Source organism: Maniola hyperantus, chromosome 15 (assembly GCF_902806685.2).
Source record: "Maniola hyperantus chromosome 15, iAphHyp1.2, whole genome shotgun sequence".
Taxonomy (NCBI): Eukaryota; Metazoa; Arthropoda; class Insecta; order Lepidoptera; family Nymphalidae; genus Maniola; species Maniola hyperantus.
The window spans coordinates 10,597,832-10,620,902 of NC_048550.1; the positions used below are offsets into that span (position 1 = coordinate 10,597,832).

Consider the following 23,071-nt stretch of genomic DNA (forward strand, 5'->3'; position numbering starts at 1 on the left):
TTCATTTATTGGGCACTCATGTAAAAAAATATTAGAGGTTTTTTCACAAAGTATTTCATTAAGTTTGACGGAAAAAGATTTTTCAGAGTAAAACTTCCCTTGTCCAAATTTCTTTCTACTTAAAATTGTATTTTAAGTAGATCCAAATTGGAACAATTTTGTTGTTAATAAAACGGATTGAATTTTCCAATTCTTTCTTTTTACCTTTATCTAAGTATAGTAAAAATTGAAACAGAAAATAATTGTATGTCACACTTGTTATTATCTTACATCAAACAAAAACGGAGGGTAAAATCGATTAGTCCAACAATCGTATGACTGAGTGAAGTTCAATCGAGTCACTGTTCATTCGAGAGTCATCGCTTAGGGATTGTAGACTGTACACTGTAGACCCGTTCTTTTATTCGGCACTCATTTAAAAACGTATTAGAGGTTTTTTCACGAAGGATATCTTCAACTTTTGACAGGGAAAGATAATTTCAGATTGAAAACTTCCGTTTTCCAAATAGTAAATTTAAGTGGAAACAAGTAGTAAAAAATTTCATGTTAATGAAATTGAGGTAATTTTCCAGTTCTTTCTTTTTACCTAAGTATATCTAAGTATTGTAGTGCATAGTAAAAATTGAAACAAAAAATAATTGTATGTCACACTTTATTACAACTCGTTATTATCTTACATTTGACTGCACTTAACATAAACGAAAAACAAAACAAAAACGGGGGGTAAAATCGGTTGGTCCAACAATCGTTCGCCTGGGTGAAGTTCAATCGAGTCATTGTTCAATCGAGAGTCATCGCTTAGGGCCTGTAGACGCGTTCAGCGACGCGCTCTGCCGCGTATTCGGGGGCCTTGTAGTTGGCTGCGATGTAGGCAAGACTGCGGGCGATCGCCTCTGGAATTGGGGGGCCAACGGGGATGTGGCTACCCTGTAAATTGAAAAAATATAAGGTTAATACTCTGTGATCTGTATAGCAGCAATCAATATCAACTTGTAAAAAGTTTCGCTTAAGTCTGTTATAGACAGTGGCGCGTGCACTGTACGTGTACAGGGTTCGTATGCTAGGTAATCATGATCCGGTGTAGCGTGATTGAAGGACAAAAAAATCATGCTTTCATAATTATATACATTAACTAGTAGTGAAGTATTGTAACCATTTTGTATGAAAAAATAAAGTTCGGACGAAAAATTAAAAAGGAGTTGAATGGTCAATCGCTCATAAACAAAGTTAATAATTATTATGTGTAATTCTTAAATGCCAAGATATACCTACCTAAATAAACATATACTAAAAAAATCTAAAATCTCAGTATTAATCAGTTACGTCAGTCAGCCGAATTACGGACGTCCTAATGATATACCTATCACAGTAACATCCAATGATTTAAAGATCAAGGTTTCTTCTATTAAAATGAATATTTTATATAAAAACTCCAAACAGGTATTTTTAAAAACAAAATTTTGCGTTGTTCCACACCAACAACTTGATTTTTATTATTCTGTTACTAGCTGATGCCCGCGACTTCGTCCGCGTGGCTTTTCAAAATCCCGCGGGAACTCTTTGATTTTCCGGGAAAAAAAGTAGCCTATGTTTTAATCCAGGGTATAATCTACCCCCATTCCAAATTTCAGCCAAATCCGTCCAGTAGTGTTTGCGTGATTGAGTAACAAACATCCAAACATCCACACTTTCACATTTATAATATTGCCGCCAGGCCTTCCTTATTTTCTGAGAGTAGTAGTTTGAGCTGTGCGTTGATAGATGAGTCAGTCAGGCAGTCAGATTTTCCTTATATATATCTATGCATATGTATATGATAGTCGTTCTTCAAAAGCTTCTGTGTGGCTGAAATTCAGGAACATTCATAATCTTTACATATACTTACTTGGGGTTGGTAACCATTCTCGTCGGCGGTATAAGTGGTCTCAATGGGGGTGCCATCGGGAGCCGTATATCTGAAGCCGCCCCTAACTACCACGGCGGGCTCGTTCTGAAACAATTCAACATTACTATTAGTAAACTACGCATTTGTTTGTGGATATATATAATTATTGTGTTCAACAAAGTAAAGGCTGACCAGGAAAATAAAACACCTCGCCATATTGCGGAAAATCCGTGGAACTAATTTATACAAGACCATTACTTATTTATCTTAAACAATATACTACTGGCGCCCCCAAATCAAAGTTTTTTATATTCCTGTCAAGCTATACCTAACTATTATTAGATTTGAAAAAAATATCAATTGATAAAAAACTATGTTCATGAAAAAATGATGCGAATAAAAATTTATAAAAAATCATCTTGCAAAAGTCAAAACTTATTTTAATAACCATAACGTGTTTAGGGTTCCGCTCCCGAAGTGTGTTGACGGAACCCTATTACTAAGCTTTCACTGTCCGTCCGTCTATCTGTCGGCGGATTGTATCTCATGAACCATAAAAGACAGAGAATTTAAATTTACACAGCATGCACCTATTCTGCTGCTATAACAACAAATAAAAAAATAAAAATGGCCGCCATTATGATTTAAAAAATTCATTATTCTAATAACGACATCATCGCCGTTATTTAATAATAATAATAATAATAAAAACCTTTTATTCAGCCAAATTTACAAATAGGTAGAAACAGGTAGGGTGCCGTAGTCCCTGGGGAACCAAGGAGCCGACCAGTGTCCGTGCTCCCTGGTTCCCCAAGACCCAGGCACCCACTTCTTAAAACTAGCTTAGCTAAATTTAACGTAGAATCTCACCAGCCAGCAGTAATGTCGTTACTACAATAATTGTGTACATTATTACTCCAGTGGTATCGTCCAGTAGGATCGTTGGCAAGACATGTTAGCGCCTTAGCGGTGGTTATCAGGTATTTTCAAACGAATCTCAAAGTAACCAACAATGTGATAATTATGCCACCGTTTCTCTTCATAATTTTAAGGATTTTTGTACCTTAACTATTGTGTTCTATTATAATATTATCTTCTACACAATTAGCTAGGCTCGTTTTAAAACTTGATCACTTATATTATTTTAGTAAGAGGAGCTTTTTAAACTTACGTCAACGAGCTTCGTGCTTCCCTCAGCGGAAGCGGAAATGCCATTGCCGGTCTCATAGGCGTAATTGTAGGAGTTACCCTCGGGGTTGATGTCGTAGGTTGACCTGACGATTGGGACCAAGTAGTCGTCGGATTTGACGATGTGGGAAACGTCAGCGGCGGCGCAGGCCACGGCGACGGCGAGAACGACTAGGAATTGCTAGAAAAAAGATATCGAAAGGAAATTTTAGGAAACATCGTCTTAAGACTCCCTTTGCTCACCGGGAACGTGCTAGGTTGCACAGCGAGGGATGAGTCGCTTGTTTCTTTACAGCATAGGTAAAAACATGCCGAGGTCTAGGTAGGGCATACTTTCACTTTGCTCAGACTTTACTGTCTGTCAAAACGAGACAGATATTATGTCAGAAGATATTCTCTCATTTGAAATTTTGCAAAGTCGAAGTATTTTATATAGACATTAGCCTTAGCTCATCCGCTTAAGTCAGGTTATTATCTTATAGAAATAAAGCGATACTAATGATGGATTCCACACAATTCCCTACATAAGCATCTTGGCAAAATCTTATTAAAAAGCCTGACTTATTTCGTTTACTCACCCTATAAAATAGCTAGTAGCTTAGGGTGTATACTCGGAAAACCGTGTCCCTCTCTCCATCCCGCGGCCCCGTAATGGAATTCGTATATAATATTTTTCTAATCCGGGGTGGATAGACGGACACACTTTTCCGATTATACGCCCTAGGATGGCTGTTTTAGAGTGGATAAACTAATTAAGCGGCCTATTGTAGCAAAACCAGCAAACTAACTCAGAACATTTACGGCCAAGAGAGTCGAAAAGTCAAAACTCAAAAAAAAAATCGCAATTGTCCAAAGTATAGTAAATTCTGTAAATTAATAAGTTATTTATAAAATCTAAAGTCTCATTATATACATTTGATGTATAAATTGATACAATATTTAATAACAAAGGTAAAGTCTTTAAAATTTACAATTTAATCTTTTGATAGGAAAGTAAAGAACTTATACCATGTCTAAAACTATTTGTTTTTCATTATTAGATAACATTACTTAATACAAAAGCGTTGCTTACCATATTGTAAGTGGGTTATCGAGCTGCTAAAGTGTCAGTCTGCCTGGATGATCTCCACACTGACTATATATAGGTAATTTCTGAATGTCCAGAATCGACCTATGAATTAATTATCTCTTTTTTTGCATGAAATTCTCACGTTTGAGCAAAGAATAAATTGACAGAGGTTGTATTAATGCATTAATGCCTAAAGTCATTTAACGGATTTAGAGTGTACCCATACTTATGGTAATCAACAGTTTTGACTTTTTGCTAAAAAACTAATTTTTTTTAAATAATAATAATCTTTATTTTTCACACATTGATTTTACAAAACAATAACAAATGGGAACGATGATCCTGCAGAAGTATAAACTGTGTTACAGTGATCATCGCCCTCCTCATACAATATGACAGTATTTAACACAGACTACAGTACTAAGTAAGACGAATAGTTATATATTAATATTATGAATTAAGAATTTAAGTACCTATATATAAGTAAGTATTTGTATAATTCTCACGTCAGCGACAATGTTAGTGCTCGGAGTGCCGATAGATGTAAGAACTAAACTTATCTTAATGGTTTTAATTTACAATTGTGAAATAATTTTTGAAACTACAAATTATTTGTAAATCCATAAAACACTGTTATTCGGTTTTAAGTTTTCAATTTTGTCTGCAGTCCCCACTGACTGCCACTTTTTTAATTAGTCATTAAAGCTATTTGCAAGAAATAAACTATCTACGAATGTATATTTGTAAAAGGAAAAGCTGACTGACTGGCTGACTCACTGACTGACTAGCTGACTGACTGACTGACTGACTGACTTATCCATCAACGCACAGCTCAAACTACTGAACACGCGAACAAATCCGCAGGAATAAGCTATACTAATAAGCATTCTGTTTTATATAGGTAGGTTTTTAAAGCTATTATTCATCATCATTATCATCATCATGATCAACCCATCGCCGCCTCACTATAGAGCGCGGGTCTCCTCTCAGAGTGAGAAGGGTTTTGTCCATAGTCTACCACGCTGACCATGTGCGGATTGGACTTCACACCCCTTTGAGAACATTGTATTATTATTAATCCAATAAACTGTTCACAAAAGATTATTACTAATAAAGAGGTAAGGTTGGTAGTAATATCATTTTCAAAATAGTCCTTTCAGAGACGGTAGAGATTAGGCAGCAATGTGAAAACTGACAATGAATTTGAGATATGGATAGTCTTTGATGTGAAAAAATAGTATTATTATAATACCAGAATGTGTGATTTTTATTTAATGTATGCGAGACGGGTCGCAAAGCTCATGTACTGTGGCCGTGACTTTCTCGCAGTGTATTCGCGACATCTTCTACTTCAAGAGTTTAATATCGAAAATATTCATTGTAAAATATTATACTTACTAAAATAAAATACTTTGATACTAAGTATAATAATATCTGTAAATAGATACACCAAAAATAATTCGCATTTATGTAATTCGTCGCGATAACTTATTCAAAAAGCTTTCATCGTACAATTTATTCAAAATAAACTTACTTGATTTATATCTCTTACAATTATTCTTTTGTATCATGAGTGTGTAAAAATGTGGATTAATGAATCTTTTTTTATTTTTGATGGGTTTAGCCTTTAAACTTCAGAGTGATACCATAATTAGGTGAAGATCTAGCTAATAGTATAAAATTAGGCTGAACAACCTCTGATTTCGAAGAAGAGGAAAATAAGCTCCACAGTGGACAATATCTAATTACTCGTAATTAATGTAATAGTTTGTAGCCTGTAGTCAACTGAAGTTGGTTTATCCATACTGAAATCTAAATCTCTATAGATAAAATTAAAAGCTGACTGACTGACTCATCTATCAACACACAGCTCAAACCACTGGACGGATCGGGCTGAAATTTGGCATGCAGATAGTTATGACGACGTATACATCCGATAAGAAATAATTTTCGAAAATTCAACCCCAAGGCGGTAAAATAGGGTGAAATTTGTGTAGTCCACGCGGACGAATTCGCGAGCATGTTTATGTCTGTCTGCTATCTTTTCACGGTCCCTCCATTTAATCGATTTTGATGTAGTTAATATAATATAGTCAATTAGTCAGCTTACATCCTGGGGACGGATATAGGCTACTTTTGTTCCGAAAAATCAAAAAGTTCCCTCGGAATTTTTACAGACCGTTTAATCAATTTTGCCGAAATTTGGTACAGAGATTGGTAGTTGTATCCCGGAGACAGAAATTGGCTACTTTTTATTTCGAAAAAACCAGCCAAGTGCGAGTCAGACTCGCGCACCGAGGGTTCCGTGTTATTTCGACATTTTGAACGATAAATCAAAAACTATTCATAAAATAAATAAAAATTTGCTGTAGAAAGTAAAGTCCTTTCATATGATACCTCACTTGGTATAGTTATTTTACTTTGAAAATTGTAAATACTAATATTTGTTCATGAACACATTTTAATTTTTTTTTGTGATGTAACCACAAATTCGCTTTCTTCGGATTTATTCCTTTACTTGTGCTATAAGCCTACCTACTCACCTTTCATGACTCTAGGTCAACGGGAAATATAATATGTTCTCTAGATTCTCTTAACAGACATATACGGACAGACGGACAGACGAACAGACGGACAGACAGACAGACGGACCAACAGACAATAAAGTGATCCTATAAGGGATCCGTTTTTCCTTTTGAGGTATGGAACCCTAAAAATCAAAGATTCCCACGGTATTAAAAAAAAACCTAAAACCACGCAGGTGATGCCAAGGGCATCAGCTAGTTTTAATATAAACATCCTTACAAGTAAGTTATCAAAGGTGTGATCATTTACAATATCCAATTTTATTTAGCAAAAGTTTTGCTAACTTTAATTTGAATAACTTTAATGCTACTTTGACGAGTAATTCATATATAAATAGCCAGTTAATATAGATACATCACAGATGTTTAGTTTTTGCTCGTTTACCCTTAACTAGTAAATAATCTTTAACCATTCAGAAATAGCTTCTTGTAAAAACTACCAGTCTGTCAAAACATCGGCTGACTGATCCCGGTAGGTCAAAAAACAGGGAAAACGCTAGGACGAGTTTTTTGCTCTACGGGCGTCTACCGTGGATTTATACTTAGTTGTTTTCTTGTATTTCTTGTATACAACACTGCTACCGCCAAAACGAGGACTTGGGTGAATTTGCACTTTACACGTTCTTCTATCTGTTTCTTTGAGAGCTTTTTAAAAATAGAGAAAATAACTTGAATATACATCTTACTAATATTATAAACATGAAAATAATATGTATGTTTGCTGCTTTGTCCTTCAATCTAGCCGCGAGTTAGCAGCGACTCGACGTGATTTTTTTACCTATAAAGTGACCTGGCTACTTTTTATCTAGGAAAATTAAAGAGTTCGCCCGATATTCTTAAATTATTATGCACGCGGATGAAGTCACGGGCATTACTAGTAATATCTAAAAATGGCATCAAAAATTGTTAAAAAATCAGAATTTGCTTGCGAGGCAATTAATACTTAGTGATCTCTCGTAGGAAACATTCATTTTATTTCAAAATTAAAAATAGATAAATTAGGGCTATCAATGTTGGTGCTTTATTTAGACCTAGTTTTTAAATCATTAGGAAAGTATAGATTTATACAGATTTTAACTCATATTTTTGGTAGGTGCTAAGAGCTTTAAGTTATTTAGTTACTTTATTACTCTTTAACTTTAACTATTTTATAAAAATGTAATAAAATAATTTGTATTTTTTATTTTTATTTGGCTAGCTATCTAGAAATAAAGAAAAGCTGACTTATTGACTGACTGACTGATCTATACACACACACACAAATCACAGCTCAAGACACTGGACGGATCTGCCTGAAATTTGCCATGCGGTTAGCTATTATGACGAAGACATCTGTTAAGAAAGGATTTTTTAAAATGCAACCCCTAATGGGGTAACATAGGGATTTGGTGTAGTCCACGCGGACGAAGTCGCGAGCATACGCTAGTTTGACAAAATAATTTTATTTAAGTAACAGCTGCATATCCCATTTGTGGTAAGTGTACCTACATGATGGAGAAGCGGAGACAGCCTAGTGGTTAAGCACGCACCTCTAACCCTGTGGTAGATAGCTTGCATCCTGGGGAGGACGGAGATAGAACACTTTTCATCATGGAAAACCAAATAGGATCTTCAAAAATCGAAATCGAAATCAGACTATAACGCTGTGTGTGACTGAATTCAACAGTTTGAAAAATGTGAACCGATAATCCATACTAATATTATAAATGCGAAAGTGTGTCTGTCTGTCTGTCTGCTAGCTTTTCACGACTATACGGTTCAACCGTTTTGACGAAATTTGGTACAGAGATAGCTTGCATCCCGGAGAAGGACATCTATGCTACTTTTATCCCGAAAAATTGAAGAGTACCCACAGGATTTTTAAAATCCTAAATCCACGCGGGCAAAGTCGGGCATCATCTAGTAAATAAACACGATTAATAGTTGCCTTTTCGATGATCATCATCATCATGATCAACCCATCGCCCGGCTCACTACAGAGTGCGGGTCCCCACTCAGAGTGAGAAGGGTATTGGCCATAGTCTACCACGCTGGCCATGTGTGGATTGGTAGACTTCATACACTTTTGAGAACATTATGGAGAACTCTCAGGCATGCAGGTGATATTCAAAATCCGAAAAGTTACAGGTGCGTGCCCGGGATGGAACCCCCTTCCTCCGATTAGAAGGCGAAAGCCTTAACCACTAGGCTATCACAGCTTCGCTAGATTTAGATGATCATAAAACATCAATTATTATTCTTTGGCGTATATTGTCGAAGTGGGAAGCTAATTCAAACACATAAATCTAAACGAAAAAATTTGCATAGGCACGCAGTTGATTAGGTTGACCGCGTGGTATCCTTGACCTTAAAGGTTAAGGCCAATTCACACAGACACACAATAACTGTCATTACAAAATAATAGCGACCCGCCCCGACGAGTAGCTTATTACAATTTTCGCAGGTATCTCTAGTTTAAAAAAAAAAAAATTACCATTTATTTTACCATAACGTTCACTGTCCTTGCAGGGAGTCCGAATGCAGCAGTGTACTCTGAAGTCTAAACCATCTTATACCTAGGTACTAAGCAATTTATTACAAACATTAAATTATTTACTAAACTACTACTTAACACGTATTTTAATATTAAGTATAACAAATAACCCATATTGATAATTTTGTGAGCTCACTCAGAGTTTGCAACAAGCGGAAGAGAAAGCAGAATTGGGTATTTTACTACTTTTGAATTTGATAAATATTATTACTTTATTATAAACTAGGATAAAAATAATGACGTACGCTGAAAAAGATATTAAAATTCAACAAAGATTTACAAAGTTACAGGCATTTTAATTTTGGAGTGGGAGGTTCTTTCTCTTCTTTCCCTTTCTCGCAAAACGAAAATTTGTATGAAACCACACGAAGCTACTATGGCATTAGTAAGGTGTGACGTCATAATTCTATATCGCTATCTCTGCCTAATCAGAAATATTTAAATGCTGATAACTTTTTTATTATTTGATCGATTTAATTAGTTGTTTCAGTTTACGTCATTATTTTTATTCTAGTTTATAATAAAGTAATAAAAAAATTGGAGTCAAATACCCAATTGGAGAGCAGTTCCAATATTATTTTGAAGGTAATAGCTGAGAGATGGGACAGTTCATTCAAAGCATACGTAATGCCAGCTTTAAGTACGTCTGCTAGTAATTATTAAATATCACCATCAATGATCAACCCATCACCGGCTCACTACAGACCATGGGTCTCCTCTCAGAGGGGTTTTGGTCATAAATAGAGAGAAACATATATTATGGACCTTTATTATCTGGTCACATAAAGAAATTATTTCCATAAGGTCTTAGACTTCCACCCGTTCCTTTCCCAGATCCTTTTTTCCACGCACATGCAAACTGTGGAATCAACTCCCTTCGGCGGTGTTCCCATTAGATTACAACATGGGGTTATTCAAGGGGCGGACCATCAAATTCCTGAAAGACCGACAACGCATTGGTGGTTCCTCTGGTACTGCAAATGTTCATGGGCGGCGGTAATCGCTTAACATCAGGTGACCTGCCTGCTCGTTTTCTCGCCATTTTTATTTAAAAAATAAAATAAAAGAAAGATAAAAAAAATGTTTGTACTTATGTCAGACTTTATTACAACTCATTAACTTACATGTTAGGACGCTTAACATAAAAACAAAACAACGTGAGCCAAGTCAGAAATCCGATTATCAAGTGCCAGTATATTTTAGTCTAGATGTGAACGTGATTACTTAGGGCTTGTAGGCCTTGTAGACCTTCTCGTCGGTAGCGGGTCTGTGGGCCTCGGTGTAGGCAAGACCACGCAGGATCAGTTCTGGGATTGGTGGAGGGACTGGGATGTGGCTACCCTGTAAAAAGAAAAAAACACATGTTACGGTAAACATGTTATGGTAAAACATTATATATTCTGTGGTAAAGCTTCGATGCCGCAAGGAATTACGAATATATATTATTAGGTTTGTGACATTTTCGCAGATTTTGGGCGTGCTGATTACCAAAGTGATATCCATGTGATTGATTAATAGAGAGAGAGTTAGCGACTGCCGGACCTTCCTTATTTTATAAAAGCTGAAAGTTTCTCTGCGTAATGTCCCCAATACTGTGAAGAACGTTTGTTTGGATATTTGCTTGTATGTATTTATAATAAAGTAATAATATTTATCAAATTCAAAAGTAGGAAAATACCCAATTTTTAAGGAAATACTTACACTGGCTACGTATCCTTGCTCGCCGGCGACGTATGTGGTCTCCACGGGAGTACCCTCGGGGGAGATGTATCGGAAGGATCCCGTAACTTCAAGAGCGGGCTCGTCCTGAGAGAAGAAACCATAAAAAGTAGTAGTAAGACACTCATAGAACTCATTTCATCTCTTTAGTATGTGATTGTGAAACTGAAAATTACTGAATGCTCCTAAACTGCAAGTTAGGTAGACAAATACCTATATTTGGGATCAACTGGATCTTCACAGCCAGCTATATAATATAGTATAGATTGGTTGAAAAGAGATCAAAAGGTAGGCGAAGAAGTTTTTAAGAAGAAACTAAAAGTTTTTAAGCACTCTTGACTTGACTTTAATGAATTTCATCATCATCATCATCACGATCAACCCATAGCCAGTTCACTACATAGTACTTCTTTTAGTATGAAAAGGTTTTGCTCCATGCTGGCCAAGTGCGGATTGGCAGACTTCACATCTTTGAGAACATTAGGTATGGAGAACTCTCAGGCATGCAGGTTTCCTCACGATGTTTTCCCTCACCGTTAAAGCGACTGATGTTTAATTTCTTAAAACGCACATAACTCCGAAAAATAAGAGGTGTGAGCCCGTGCTTAATGAATTACCCGGTAAAAAATATTGTAAATCGACTTTTAGAAAGAGATAGCGATTTCGTAGGGTCATGTAGTCTCATGTTGACTTTTATTATAATTATGAAGTAACCAAATCAATATTTTTCAATGTTTTCGATTTTATTATCTGAGTGACTGATCTACTAACGCACAACACTCAAACTACTGGACGGATCGGTCTGAAATTTGGCATGCAGATAGCTATTATGACGTAGGCATCCGCTAAGAAAGGATTTTAAAAATTCCACCCCTAAGGGGGTGAAATAGGGGTTTGAAATTTGTGTAGTCCACGCGGACGAAGTCGCGAGCATAAGCTAGTATTGTTTAAAAGGGATACATTTTTCCGTATTATTTTAGTAAAAACTAGCTTATGCCCGCTACTATATAGAAGACTAACCCTCTAACAAATAAACCTGGAATAGCGGTGGAATAGTTATACTCTGTTTTGTCTTTCTCTGTCATCAGTAATTTGTCATTTGAAGGAAAAAGACAAAATAGAGTATAACTATTCCACCGCTATTCCAGGTTTATTTGTTAGAGGGTAGTAAACTTACAACTGAGTTGAGTCTCTTCATAACACCGTCTGCCTGGGCGCTGATGCCATTGCCAGTTTCGTAGTAGTATTGGAAGGTACCCTCGGGGCTGAGCTCGTAGCCTGACCTGACGATGGGGGCCGAGTCGTCGTCAGATCTGACGATGTGGGAAACGTCAGCGGCGGCGCAGGCCACGGCGACGGCGAGAATGACTAGGAATTTCTAAAAAAAAAAAGTAAGAAGATCTTTGTCGACACTCGACTCAACCGATAGCTAGACAAAGATTTCCGCTTTCTGGATGTAAACGGCTCCTGCGACTCATTTGATGTTATTCGTTCACTGTCCACCTAAAGTGGTCCTTTCACCACGCTGCTATCCTTTTTAAAAAGGGGTCAACTGCAAAAAGTAGTTTTTAAGTTATCGCCAATAAACAGAAATTAAGTAAAAATTATTAGGTAGGATAAGGGCAAACAAAAAACTAACAATAAACCTTGTCCTAGGCATCCTAGCTTCTTTTTTCAAAAAAAATCTTGGCGATAACACAAAAACTGTTTTTTGCTTTTTAGAAATAGTAAGGCAGCACTGCACTTTTAGTCCCAGTCTACTGATTCAATGATAAATCCTGGACATAATTTTCACTAAAAGAAAGCTTCCTTAAACTTTTATCACCTAACTCAAAATTTTAACTTATCCTGATCAATAAGTTACGCATTATGAATTTTTTAAATTTCTTTATTGAATACAGCTCTCTTACCATTTTGTTGCAAGTCGGTTATGGAGCTGAATTAACGTCAGTCTGGCTGATGATACCGATACTAGACTTTATATAGGTAATGTCTATAATGTCATAAAAAAAGCTTTGAATTCATTATCATCTCGTTTTGAGTGAATTTCTCGTGTCTAGGAAAAGAATAATTTAGCTGCAGGTGTAGCATAGAATTTAGTAATTCATTTATTCATCACTAGCTTACGCTCGCGACTTCGTCCGCGTGTACTACACAAATTTCAAACCCCTATTTCAGCCCCTTAGTGGATGAATTTCCAAAAATCCTTTCTTAGTGGATGCCTACGTCATAATAATTGCTATTTGCATGCCAAATTTTATTTTATTTTTATTTTATTATAAAGGCACACAAAACAGGTTTCAGCTATAAATGGTCCAAATAAAAATAAAAAACAATAGATTAAATCTAAGCGGTAACCCTAAATATGTGTACACAACAATTCTTAAATAAATATATGCACTAACTAGCTGATAAGATACAATTTATAAAAACACAGAAAAAAGAAATACAAGAAAATTAACTATGAAAAATATACTTAAAGTGGAGAAGATGCAAAATGTTGATTAATATGTGTTTTAAATGTGTTCAAATTATTATTAAAAATGTCAATATTACGGTTAGCTGTGAAAAGATCATTATACAGGCGACACATACGGACAACGGGATTGTAAAAGGAAGTATTGTTCTTATATACACTAAGGGCAAAAGTTCTAGGGTTTCTAAATCGGACATTATAATTAATATTAATCAACGACAGCAATACGGGAGAATCTATTTTGGAGTGAATAATCCTATGTAGAGATATTAAATGATAATACTTCCGGCGAAATTCTAAAGTTCGTAACCCAAAGTGTTTCAGTCTGTCGTGGTAAGGTGTGCGCCTATGGCCGAAATGATGCCGATAAGATAAAATGCGAATAAATTTCTTTTGTACGCTTTCTAAGCGATGACAATGAACTGCATAGTACGGAGACCATATTACAGAATTATATTCCATTATACTTCGAACCATGGCTTGATAAAGATGTATCGAGCTAGAAGGCTTTTTAAAATTCCTCGTCGATCTTAAAATAAATCCTACCAGTTTGTTACATTTGGCAATTATGTATTCGTAATGATCTCTAAACGTCAATTTGTCATCAAATATGACACCAAGATCCTTAGCCGATGTCTTTCTTGTGAGAGTTTGACCTTTCAAAGAGTAATTAAATTCAATCTTCTTAGACTTTCTTTGAGTAAAGCTGACCACAAAACATTTATCAATATTAAGACTCATACGATTATCGGTGCACCAGTCAGCAACAGCGTTCAAATCATCTTGAAGACAAAGAGCATCATTTATATTGTCAATTGATTTGAAAATTTTGAGGTCATCGGCATAAAACAAACTCTCACAATGTAATTTGTCTACAAGATCATTGACGAATAGGTTAAAGAAGAGTGGACCTAAGAGAGAGCCCTGCGGGACACCCGAGGTGATAATGGTTGGTGACGATACATGCCCTTTAATGGCTACTAATTGTGATCTCTTAAGTAAGTAAGATTGCACCCATCGTAAGAGGTTGCCACAAATACCATAAGCACCTAGTTTATGACAAAGAATTATATGATTGACCTTATCAAATGCCTTGGAGAAATCGGTGTAAATTGAGTCTGTTTGACCTTGCCTAGCAAATGACCTGCAAATAAAATTTTTGTACTCTAACAAATTAGTCGTAGTAGAGCGATTTTTAACGAAGCCATGTTGTTTGGGTGTTATGATAGGGAAAACGTGATGGTAAATACTGTCGTATACAACCGACTCTAAAATCTTTGAAAAACAGCATAATATACTAATTGGACGATAGTTTTCACATCGCGACCGGTCTCCGGACTTAAAGATAGGTATAATGTAAGCTGTTTTCCACAATTTAGGGAAAACACCTGATTGAAGCGATAAATTATAGATGATGCTTAATGGGACAGAAAGTTCACTGGCACAGGTTTTGATAAACAACGGTGGAATTTTGTCCGGACCTGCTCCTTTATTTGAGTCCAGTTTTTTGAGTCGACGATATATGTCCTGAGCAGTGACCCGGATGTCGGACAGAGTAGTCTCTTTGCTAGTGACGATTGGTGGATATAAGTTTGTATCAACGTCCGCAAAGTTGTCGAAAACAGAGCTGAAATAATTTGCAAATAAATCACAAATTTCTTCACTATCCGATGATGACACATTACCGTAGTTAATAGTCTGAGGGATCGAGTTGCTTTGGGAGCCTTTTTTGCTATTTATGTAGCTATAAAACGCTTTGGTATTTTTAAAGAGTGAGCTCTCAATAGAGTCTAAATATTTCACGTAACATGCATCCATTAAGCGTTTACACCTAAGCCGAAGTAGGTCAAATGTGTCATAGTCCCGCGGGTTTCCGAACTTTTTATATTTTTTATGGTATTTGTGTTTTTCTTTTAAACAACGTTTCAAAGCGTTATCATACCAAATTGGAAATTGATGAGAATCATCTTTGGTTAAGGGAGTAGTTTTGTGTATGATATCATTTATAATATCATAAAATATTTGAGTATTAACATCAACGTCGCGCGAAGATAAGACATTGTTCCAGTTTACATTTTTTAAATCTTTTTTCGCATTTTCGTAGTCGCATTTGTAAAAATTATATTTATGTAGCTTTTTACGCTTGATTCCCGCTGGAGAAGTAACACTGGGTTTCAATTCTATAGCTAGAGGTGGGTGGTGCTTATCAATCCGACTTACCGCATTGGGCTCGTGTATGCTTAACGAAGAAAAAGTAGATAGAACAAGATCTAGACAACGATTATTACTATTATGGATATGATTGAACTGGTTGAGTCCACATACTTCAAGCAGGTCCAGTAAGAGTTGTGATTTTCTATTGTCTAGAGAGATACTCGGCGTGAGACCAGATGTATTAGTAGTTAATGTCCAGGTAATAGCCGGGGTGTTGAAGTCACCAATGAGTAAGAATTGTTGGGAGTCATCGCTTCGCGTAATCGTGGTAATACAAGAATTATAAAAGGATTCGATATCTTTAAAGGGAAGGTCAGGAGGTAAGTAGCACACGCAAACATTAATAATATTGACATTTTCATTACTGTTGCAGATAATGCTTAGCCATAGATCTTCTATGTTACTATCCCATGATGTTTGACGGATAACACTAAAGCTTTTTCTTATAGCTATAGCAACACCTCCACCATCTCTTTTAGTAATACAAGAGGAATCGCGATCTCTACGAAAAACATTATAACGTGTATCAAAGATTTCGTGATCAAATATTCCGGGGTTTAAATTAGTTTCCGTCAAACATATGGCGTCATAGTCACTGTTCAGGATGTTCAGATAAAGTTCAGAAGTTTTAGATCTAATGCGATTAACATTTTGGTAATAAATTAACATTTTAGTCTGACACAAAAATTACCTAGCAAATAGACTGAATATTTTAAAGTTAAAAGCAAATTAATTGAGATTTTTGAGAGTATCTTCATTTTTAATGAGAATGGCGGCAGTAGAATCGTTTTTCCGCATGTAAATGTTTCCGAATTTCACCCAAACGTACTTATAATTCTTATCTTTCGAGACCTTACGCGCAGTTGCATGAAGCAATTTTTGTTCAGGTGACAGATGTTCTGCCACATATATGTTGCGTGTCTCCCCGGTAAACCCGAAGAGGCTTGAGTTAAGGGTCTCCTTTGGATCCTTTTTATTAAATCTGTGCACAGCGGAGATAATCTTATCCCTCAGTAGAGAAGACGACAGCGTAACTAAAATGGTTCGAGGTCTGTTCGACGAGGGATTGTGTTTAGCAATTCTGCGACAGGCGTGTATATGCAGGGGATCTAATGGAACATTTACTATTTCACAGAGTTTATTGAACAGAGACACAACGTTCTCATTTTTAGTTTCAGGGACAGCCTGCAGCTCAAGGTTGTGGCTGCGTGATATTTTTTCCATAGAAGTCAGACGAGAGTTGATTTTCTGCACCTCATTACGTAATTGTGTATTTTCTGCCTCCAGGTCACAAATCAACTTGGTTTTATTATCTAGAGCATCTTTTAAGGTTTTCTGTTCCGCGCAAATAAAATCTGTTGTACAAGAAAAGTCGTCTTTGAGGCTTTGAATCGCTACATCCAGTTCCGCTCGTACTAGCATCTTCACATCCTCCCTTAACGCGGAACGGAAGCCATCCATGTGAACTTTAAGCACCGAGTTTAATTTTATATCAAAGAGGTCGCTTATTTTTTTCATTGTTATGCCACTGTCCTGCTGCTGTTGACTGTGTGGCGGCAATGTATTATCCGTGTCCGAGGCTTCGCACGACATGTCTAACGATTCTTCAGGCGACAGAACTAGACTTTGTCGAACTGGTGTATCCAGGTTTGTTCTGGTTCGTCTGCCTACGTTCGCGCACGAGGGGCATGTCCATGAAGACGAATATTCCACACTGAGAGCTTTGAATTGAGTTTCTTTTAATCTGAGACACTCAAAGTGATATTGACCCCGGCAGAGATGACAGCGGAGAAAATTTCCAGGTCCTAAATGATTTAGTCTACATCCGTGGCACTCCATTGGATAAAAATTGAAAAATATAGTCTATCCAAAAACGTAAAAAGAGAAAAAAAAAAAAAAAAGTTCAACTGTGTAAGTATATCGCGGTGAGGATCGAACCGGGAGACGGGGCCTTATGTATGGCAATCAGTTAACCCTATCGCCAACTGCGATGTGAAGCCAAGTGCTTATTCAAGTGAAAATAGTCAACTTGTTTGACTTGATCTTTGTGAGTAAATTATTTTATGATCACCCACAAGTTGAAAAATATAAACACTCAAAATATTTCACAACAATAATTACTTATCTTAATTGTTTAAGCGTTAATTGCTTATTAAGTCACTGAATAGCGCGAAATGGTTATAAACACTCCACTAAGAACTGATCATTCACGTTGATTCTTCATGTTTAGAGACGGATTTTGAATTTTGCATTCACCATCGGGGATAAGTATTTTGCAAAAATCATCGCAGCCGATGAATATCCATGGCTGCAAACACTGTATGATGTGAGTTGACCACTTTACAGTCGAAATCAAAACAATAATTACACCAATTCTGTGTTTTACTATTTTTAAAACGTAAATATTCGCGGAACAAATTAGTGCACCACTAGCGTCAGACGTTCTCAATCTTAAATTTCAGCCCGATCCGTCCAGTTGTGCGTTGATTGATCAGTCAGTCAGTCAATCCTTTTATATATTTATATTTTCTACTGATAGACGTTGACAGCTGGACATAGGTCTCTTGTAGGGACTTCCACAACCCACATGCCATAATCCCCGCCCGCCTGAATCCAGCGGCTCTCTGCGATACATTTTAAAACGTCTGCTCCACCTAGTGGGGGGTCTTCCAACGCATCGCTTTCTTGTACAAGGTCACCTTTCAGCGCCTTGAGACTACACCACGGACTGGAGAAGTAAGCCCTTATCTGTGGACTACTCCGTCTATCGAATTTTTGTCTGTTTGATGTACTGATACGAATGCATAAATCTATAAATTGTATTATTTGCCATTCTGAATTTTTAGTCTTTGGCGACAGATATGTGGTATTATTATCAGTACCTATGTGTTAGGTATATTTGTCTAAATGTATGCAAGACGAGTCGGCGAGCGTGAATCCCAGGTTTTAGTCGATGATTCAAGGTCGAATGATCCTGCATATATGTGAGGCACATAATAATTAAAATGTAATGTTTGAACATTCTGACCTTTATGACAACCTACTTACAGAAAACTCTATACGTTACCTAGGCGTTCTGTTTGTTTGATATCTAGATTTTTAATCTTTGTTTTTAGGGTTTCGTACCTCAAAAGGAAAAACGGAACCATAATAGGATCACTTTGTTGTCTGTCTGTCTGTCAAGAAACCTACAGGGTACTTCCCGTTGACCTAGAATCATGAAATTTGGCAGGTAGGTGGGTCTTATATCTGGCTTTAGGGAAAAAGTCTGAAAACCGTTAATTTAGGGTTAGATCACACAAAAAAATTAAATTGTGGTCATGAACTAATAATTAGTATTTTCAATATTCGAAGTAAGATAACCATATCAAGTGGGGTATCATACGAAAGGGCTTTACCTTTAGGGCATTCTAAAACAGATTTTTATTTATTTTTGTGCATCACAGTTTTTTCATTATCGTGCAAAATGTCGAAAAAATACGACTATAGTACGGAACCCTCAGTGTGCGAGCCTGACTCGCACTTGGCTGGTTTTTTTGTGACGATAAACATACAACAGCTCTTGAATTTAAACTTACCTAATGACCTAATTGTTAGACAGTTCAAGCTAAGATAGATAATTATGCTAAAGACGTAGGATTGTTGGTTGAAAATACTATATCGAGCACGCTTGTTTGTGTTTCTGTACGGTAAGTATCATTAAGCGGTTGATAGCTTAGTGGCTAAGACGTCTCCTATTTGGAGGGTGGTGGTTTCGATCCTGGGTACGCACCTCTTACTTTTCATAGTTATGTGCATTGTTCTCTACAATGTTCTCAAAGGTTTGTGAAGTCTGCCAGCGTGATGGGCTATGACAGGAAGATGCCTATTCCCTCTTACCTAGCATATAGGTACGGGGCAGAGAATGCGAATGCTGGAAGGGCGTTCCAAACTTTACCGGTCTGAATCAGAAACTTTGAGCAAAAACGTTTAATCGTGCAAGTAGATTGGATGCCGACTACAATAAAAGGATGTCAACGCCCATGATTTCTCGCTGCTTTTTGGTAGACCGGTGAAAATCTGTTGGGTTTTAGCTCTAAGTAAAATCAGAGCATATATTCAAAATATGCTCTATAGATCTGTCCGACTGATACGATGGCCGCAATGTGGTTGCCCACTTACATGCAAGATTGCTATGAGCAGATACGCTATAGGCTACAACTGTAATGCCTTCGACATTGATTGAATGACCACTGTTCACGAGATCCGTTGAACCCGACTGTGAATTGTGGTAGGTGTGAATGAAACTACACGGTTCATACAAGGTTGTGTCACGTCCGAAGATACCCTTTACTACTATCTAGTTCAAATGCTAATGTAATTTATAGTCAGTTACCATTTCGTAAAACCTGCATCAATCATTATTACAATCTCAATTGTTGTGATTGGCTGAATTAGTGCTATTCTTGTTGCAACAATGCATTGTAGCCAACAGTGAGCCAGCGTCTACCAATCAGAGGTGATTGCGATCATGATATTGTAGCTGTCATTCTACCGCAATCGCGCAGCATAAAACGTAATAGGTGTAACACGTGACACATTGAAGAATGATGTTACAGTGTATCTTCATCACTCCATCAATTTTATAATACTTACTACAAGAATTGATTGGTTAAAAATTAAAATTATGCTCTAGGCTAAGGTCAACAATATTTTATGCATTTATTTTATTGTTTCGATTAACTTTTAAATATCAAATATAGGTTCCTGCATTCAAGAACGGTAATTTAAAGAATTCATCATTAAAATGATAGCCTAGTGGTTAGGACGTCCGCCTTCTAATCGGAGGTCGGGAGTTCGATCCCGGGCACGCACCTCTAACTTTTCAGAGTTATGTGCGTTTTTATTAATTAAATATCACTTGCTTTAACGGTGAAGGAAAACGTCGTGAGGAAACCTGCATGCCTGAGAGTTCTCCATAATGTTCTCAAAGGTGTGTGAAGTCTGCCAATCCGCACTTGGTTCATGTGGTAGACTATGGCCAAAACCCTTCTCATTCCGAGAGGAGATCCGTGCTCTGTAGTGAGCCGGTCATGGGTTATTCATGATGATGAAGAAATAAACGTTGAGAAAATTTATAATTAAATACCTATGTACCTACCTATTCAATAAAATACCTAATAATAGATAGTAGATGATACACAAGGTCGAACATATACAAAGTGAAGTAATAAAAAAGCTATTTAAATAATCACCTCTGAGAGAAAACATTTAGATAAACCTGTTAATAGCACGTTTATTTCCTTTTTTTACGATTACCTACTTATCACTCAGTGGCAGACGATTTTGGAAGGTTAGACTCCGTTTACATGACGACACATAAAATCATTAAGTACTTACTATAATATCATCGCCATCTCAACCCATAGTCAGCCCAGTGATGAGCATTAGAATGAGAAGGGTTTAGGCATAGTCTACCTTTCACACACCTTTGAGAATATTATGAAGAATTCTCAGGCATGCAGGTTTAAACGCAACAGCTTAAAATGCAAGAAGTGCTCGGAATCTGACCCCGAACCACCCAACCAGGACGACAAAATTTATTTTATTTTATGTAGGCCAACTTGAAGCCGATTATAAACTTGTGTGCCATTGTAGTTACTTATCACTGTAACTGTAACTGATAAGTATACCTACGTCAAGATAATATTTTAGAATAACTAAGTATTGCATACCTATTCTTATAGTTATGTATTCTTTACAACTTTAGTGCTGGCTTTACTGTCGTTTAAGCAAATAGACTACGATTGTTAAACCTCCGAGTACGAGTGTTATCTGGCTTATTGTATTACAGCTATGTATTTATACCTGTGATTTGTACAGATATTATACCTAACTCCTATATAATGTTATACCTAAACCTATTCAGAATTAAAGAGTTTGATATTATTATATGACAGACATTGATAATATAATAATTTTAGATAATCAAACGTCTGAATACTGAAACGTATCCTAATTATCTTCTTGAAAGCAGATTATTTAATTTATCTTATAATAAGTAATATAAAAAACACGTCGTTATGTAAACGTTCTCTTCAGGCGAAGCGACGTGTTTCGCCCGTTTGTCTACAAAAAACCAGAGTGAAAAAACTGACAGGCTAAAAGGTAAAAAAAAAACATTTCGGAAGATATAATATTTGTAATGTCATTATATTATACAGGCTAAGCTTCGAAAAAGCATTAATGGGGACATACACTTTTGACATTTTATTATAATATTTTATTACTTATACTTTATATATTGTTTTATATTAATTATATCTAGCTATTTGGGAATCGCAAAAAGTAGTAGATACTAGGTAGGTACCTATTTCGATCCTATTTCGATTATCGTTTCCATTTTACATACGAGTAGATTCCATCGTAGATCACGAAAAAAATTATGGATTAGGTACCCATATAAATTACTTAGGTATGGGAAAATTTTAATTTATCAATAGAAACAACTGCAAATAAATTATAGGTACCCAGTATAGTGTAGTAGGTAGCTGTATGTTTCTAACGTTAATTATATTTTTGTCGATTTTTCCAACTCGGAAGTAGGTAATAAAATAGTATTTTAAACTTATGGAGAAAATGAATAGCTACCCTGATAAAAACCCTTATAAAAATATTATTATTTTTATGTTGATTTTTCAATCACTGGATACCTAATAATCTGAGCAATTTTACAGATTTTCCTGTCAGTATAAATTCCTATTTTATGTAGGTATTTCACATTATTTTATTGTCTTGCACATTCCTGATAAAACAATCACATTATAAAAATTGCTTTAAAATTAGATCAGACCATAAAATTCTGATAATGTCAAGGCTTCTATTTATAAATAAATTATTGTAAAACAATTAATTAGCTGACATCAATATGTATTTAATATACAGTCTTGACTGACTGTTCACTCATATTATCAACGCACAGTCTAAATCGCAGGCTAGAGACATGAAATTTGGAGGGTGTGTTCTTTGTAAAGAGTCGGTATCCACTAAGAAGAACCTGGAAGTTTATATGAAAGTCCTATGTTTTTGACCTAATAATCTAAATCCCGATTTTCATATTATATCTAATAATATGAAAATCGGGATTTAGATTATTAGTTTTAAATTATAAAAACCTGTATAAGTTATTTTTAAAAACCCTTAAGGGTGGTAAAATTGGGGATGAAAGTTTGTATGGGAAAGTTTCAATCGGCATAAAGTTTACAAGCTTTAAATAATAAAAACCTGTATAAGTTATTTTGGAAAATCCCCCCTTAAGTAAGGTATTTATTAATTTTATGTCTTTTTAATTAGCCTACTTAAGTAGGTACCTACATACTACATGCCTATTTTCACCTTTTTATATCATTCGTTAATGAAAATA

At 36.0% G+C, this 23,071-nt stretch overlaps 1 protein-coding gene across 1 annotated transcript; it reads right to left on the bottom strand.

Moving 5' to 3' along the window:
• Positions 1 to 785: 785 nt before the first annotated feature.
• Positions 786 to 12,918, bottom strand: LOC138403336 (endocuticle structural glycoprotein SgAbd-1-like). Its single transcript, XM_069503479.1, has 7 exons — positions 12,890 to 12,918; positions 12,157 to 12,357; positions 10,962 to 11,066; positions 10,500 to 10,601; positions 3,057 to 3,254; positions 1,886 to 1,990; positions 786 to 927 (listed from the first exon to the last, which is right to left on the bottom strand). Exons 1-7 carry the CDS (start codon positions 12,890 to 12,892, stop codon positions 799 to 801), a joined length of 843 nt encoding a protein of 280 aa, XP_069359580.1. The 5' UTR covers positions 12,893 to 12,918; the 3' UTR covers positions 786 to 798.
• Positions 12,919 to 23,071: the final 10,153 nt, after the last annotated feature.

Bases quoted from the DNA above. Each gene is read 5' to 3' on its own strand.
- LOC138403336 (XM_069503479.1), bottom strand. The intron at 11,067-12,156 runs GTAAGTTTACTA...TTCTTCTCTCAG, and splicing joins TGAAGAGACTCAACTCAGTT to GACGAGCCCGCTCTTGAAGT. The intron at 3,255-10,499 runs GCCTACAAGCCC...TCTTTTTTCTAG, and splicing joins CCGACGAGAAGGTCTACAAG to CAATTCCTAGTCGTTCTCGC.